General features: G+C 33.0%; 1 protein-coding gene across 2 annotated transcripts; it reads right to left on the bottom strand.

Annotated features, from left to right (window-relative positions):
* Positions 1 to 448: 448 nt before the first annotated feature.
* Positions 449 to 1,379, bottom strand: LOC114394665 (WUSCHEL-related homeobox 5-like). 2 transcript variants are annotated; one of them, XM_028356333.1, is made up of 2 exons: positions 965 to 1,379; positions 449 to 844 (listed from the first exon to the last, which is right to left on the bottom strand). In XM_028356333.1, exons 1-2 carry the CDS (start codon positions 1,281 to 1,283, stop codon positions 636 to 638), a joined length of 528 nt encoding a protein of 175 aa, XP_028212134.1. In that variant the 5' UTR covers positions 1,284 to 1,379; the 3' UTR covers positions 449 to 635. The 2 variants fall into 2 exon arrangements, with proteins under 2 accessions (XP_028212134.1, XP_028212135.1); XM_028356334.1 differs by having other exon boundaries at positions 449 to 841; positions 965 to 1,378.
* Positions 1,380 to 4,441: the final 3,062 nt, after the last annotated feature.

The raw sequence follows: 4,441 nt of genomic DNA, 5'->3' as shown, positions 1-4,441 counted from the left end.
AACTTTACCATGCTCTTACCACAGAAATTATGTTTATGATCAAGTAATTTTTTATTTGGTTTGCCTTTGCATGTGAATCAGAGCGATATATATACATACCACTGGTCTTTTGAAATTATCTTAGTCCATCTTAAACAATAATTTGAATTAGTTTTAGATGATAAGGATGAATGACATTCCCAACATGGTTAGATTCCGTACCATATATATTACACATATTTGTGTGTATATGATTCATGATATTCAAAGATGGAAGCAGACCCGACGCATGACTCTCATTTGTAACCGTATTGTAAAAGTATTATTGGTATCCTTTAAGCATTCCAAGGTGACATCTCATGAGGATGCGAGTAATTAGAATCCCAAGAATTTAAAATATCTAAGGATAATCCAACAGAGTATACTCAGAAAAAAAAAAAGAAAAGAACAACATGAACGAGCATGCAGAGAAGAATGTCCAAGCATTTCCAATATTTAACTAAAAAACACTAGGTAAATATTAGTAATACCAAGATACACAATATTTTTTTAACTTTCCATAATATATTTTCTTTATGCTAAAACCTAACAAGAATGTATTTATTAAAACATATCCTCCCCTTCTCTAACCACCACCCCTAAAAGATTCCCATGTTTCACATAAAACTCAAGCGAAGATCTAATGGTGGATGATCCATTTGTTCCCCAACTGTGTATGAAAACATAGTGTTATCCCTGCATTGATCACTTGCATGGACCCTCATATTCTTTGATTCTGATTCACCAAAGGAGTTCAAGGGGAAGAGCTGAAGAGTCTCCATCACCCTCTCGGGCTCAGAAACCTGATATAGCTGAGTAAAATCTGCTAAAAGAAACAAATTAAAATTAACATATTAATTAGACCAACCATGCTAGTTGTGTTATATTTTGGTGTTTGAAAAAGATTGCAGTAATACATATATATGAATCTGATATGGTTACTTACTTTGTGTAAAAGAATTGATGGAGATAGAGTTTTCACTACGAATCACATCGTTATCAACCTTGCGACGCTTTTGTCTCTCCCTAGCCTTATGGTTCTGAAACCAATAGAACACGTTCTTGCTCTCAATCTTACCATAAAAACTAAGCTGATTAGAGATCTTTTGAATCTGATCAGTGCTAGGGGTGCGGAGTCCAGAACTGAAAAGATCAGTCAGAACCTTAACCTGTTCAGTAGTGGGATTCCATCGCCCACACTTGGTGCCAGTGGCACTGCCACTGTTACCACCTCTAATACAAAACTCTGACATGCCCTCTTCCATAATATTTCACTTCCAGAAGTCTCTCAATGATTCTGTGCCTCAGAACTGAAAACTTTAGCTCTGAGCTTCTGAACCATAAAGATCTCAGTCCGTGTCCATTTATAATAACTTAACTCAATAATCTACTACCAAAATCTTTGTCCTTTTCCTATTGGTTTTTTTGTATTGCTTTTGGGGCATCACAGATCACCCCTTTATGTTTATAATTCATCTTTCTGTCTTCTTTGAATTTAGGAAATGTAAGATTAATGAACATTGAACAATAGTCTATGCGGTTTGATTAATTTAGCCTGGTTTTTTGAGCTATAATAAAGAAATAGAAAAGATAAAGACATGCGTAAAAGCAGCCACTATTCAACGTTTTGGTCCGGGGGCAGACAACATGTAAGTTTCATTAATAGTGGTTAAACTATACACTAGTATGCAGTTTATGTTATAGGAACATAATTAAACTTTTTTTATTTTATTTCTCATGCTCATCCATTAAGACACAACACAATGGGTTTTTCAGTAAAGTATGCACTTGTTGCTAAATTGTGCACTATTATACTATATATTTTATATGTATAAAGTGGTTGTTATGTATCTTTGTGTAATTTTTAATGCTTTATGTTTCACCAATGATACTTACCAGATAAATCCAGTTCCCATGAAGACGTGTGAGTTAAGCCAAATTTTGTTTTCAAAAGAAGTGGTTGTCTGCTAAAGTTCATAAAGAATGGTTTAAAGTAGTTGTATATTTAATTCTGAAGGAGTGGCAAGGGAAGTGAAAGTCAAAGTTGCACATTGTTTGATCTCTTTTGGACTATTGTGATCACAATAAAGACTGACAGAGATACTGAGTTAGGTTGACTAGTTTTCATGGAAAACTATTTAAGATGTGGGAACATAGACTAGAGACAACAAAGCCACCCAATTGAGAGATTTTAGAGGGACAATTCATGACCTACAAAAAGGAGAGTAACTCGGCTTTTCTTATGTCACTTTCTCTTGTCTTTGGCAATTGTCCTTTGAAAAGGAGCTCAAACCTATCTCTTCTTCTTCTTCTTCTGGTCTAGCTTAATCGGCTATGATGTATTAGAATTGTAGCTTTTAAGTCTGGGGCTGAGTGAAACACGTGGTGAAGATTGAAATACTATGATTTGCCCAATAAATATGTCCTTCTGTGTGACCTAAGATTTGAATTGAAAAGCCTTCCAGATTGATAAGACATCTCAATGCAAATATGCAATAGATAATAATAGCGGAGTGTCACTGCGTCCGGATACTCCTCCATTTTGCTGGTATTCATGTGGAAGGAAAGAAATGAACCTATAGATAAAGGGAAAAAAAAGGACGCGTGAAATTGTGAATTTAAAGTTTGATATTTATGAGTAAAATATGTACTTAAGAAATGAATATGATTATGAGTTCTTTAAGTATTTATCCATGAGTTATGAAATATATACAATCGTGTCTTTTAATTTGCATCACAAATAGAACATTAAAAATTGTTTCCTTTAACCTTAAAAGAACATTTTTAAGGTATACATGAAAAAGATAAAACAATAAATAAATATATAAGAATTACTTATTATTTAAACAAAATTAGTTTCTGACATGTATACACTTTCAGAGATAATGTTGTTTAAGATACAATAATGTTACTTATTTGAAACTGAATTTTCAAATAAAATTTTATTTTCAAATATATTTTTAAGAAATAACCAAACAAAATTTGATTTATTTTATTCTCAAACATATTTGTGTCGAAAATTCAAACATATATACCGTAAATATGAGCTCCACTTTACTCTATTTCTATTTGTTCCGCGTAATATGATCATAGAATGCATAAATAAATAAATAAACAATATGCAATACTACTAGTTTTTGGTAGTGAAGAAAGGACAGAGGGCACTTTCTTTGAGCTCTTGCTACAATTCCCAAGGATGTTCTACAATTCACGAGTGTCATTTTGTCTGTTCATACTTGGCAACAAGGGCTTGCCTACCCTAACTTCTAGGAAATTTGGACTGATGCTGTTAACCTAACTTTAAATGTTAGGCAGCTAGTCATTTGTCATACACAAACATCACTCATCGAGCAGCTAAGAAGTCTTTCCGCGAGTCAGCCACACAGCAATTAAGAGGGTTGCATTTGGTAACTACGATATTAATAAACTTGAAGGGTGGTACATCTGTGAGGCTTTCATGAAGAAAATATGCTTCAGTTATTTGACCCATAAAATGAATTTTTTCATTTGGAAATCAACAGAATCAATCAAACGCCCAGTTCAAATTAATAACGTACTTAATTTTTTTGAATTTTGAATCAAATGCTATATATATAAGATGAGTAGGAAGACTTTGGAAGGTAAAATGAAGATGGGTAGAAGTGCTTTTTACTCTGTCTTTTTCTATCAGTCCAAGATCCCAAAAGAGAAATCAGAATGAGAAAAAAGTACGCCATGCCCCCTCCCTAAGAAAAAAATAGTACATATATACAATCCATAGGTGGTCAAATAAAGGCTGTAATGCTACATGCATTCGTGAGGAGAATATTAAAGTCCGGTTGCTAATAAAATTTGATTTATTAGTCATGATCAAATCTTATATTTAGGGCAAGCGTGAAACGTAATGTTGGACGCGGCTTCTTCGTATCAACCGTGTCTTTTATACTTTCTTGTCTCCACTACTTTTGCCACTGCCTTTCTAGAACCACTTCCTGCCAATCAATGCAAAACCTTGGCACTTGCCATGCACTAACAACTCACATTTGCATAATTTCTTTCTCAAATTAAAATATGCATTTGCAGTTCTCTATTTTATTAGGCATAAGTACAATAAAAAAATCATTATGATGTGGACATTCCTTCAAGTCAGTGGTACAGCAGCTAATTAACCGCGTTAGGCAAAACATTCTACTGTGTTTAGCTTCACATTCCATGTACAAATGTATTAATAAACTTGTAGTTATAATTACTTGGACATTTTAAGCGTGTTTTTAATGAGTTTTCAAACATACAATCATATTCAATTTTTTTATATATATAAATCATATGTATTTTCTATTGAAGGATTCAAATCAAGACCACATACTAAAATAAAACAACCTCACGTATATTGAACCACACATTTTGTAGTCAATCATATCTATTCATATTAGAATAGTAATAT

The sequence above is a fragment of the Glycine soja genome, chromosome 18, assembly GCF_004193775.1.
Source record: "Glycine soja cultivar W05 chromosome 18, ASM419377v2, whole genome shotgun sequence".
NCBI classification, from domain to species: Eukaryota; Viridiplantae; Streptophyta; class Magnoliopsida; order Fabales; family Fabaceae; genus Glycine; species Glycine soja.
Note: the sequence above shows the minus strand (reverse complement) of the source record. Positions and strands in the feature narration are given on the sequence as shown.

Coding starts and splice junctions, on each gene's coding strand:
- LOC114394665 (XM_028356333.1), bottom strand. CDS start 1,283: ATGGAAGAGGGCATGTCAGAGTTTTGTATTAGAGGTGGTAACAGTGGC. Junction 845..964: donor CATCAATTCTTTTACACAAA/GTAAGTAACCAT, acceptor TGTTTCTTTTAG/CAGATTTTACTCAGCTATAT.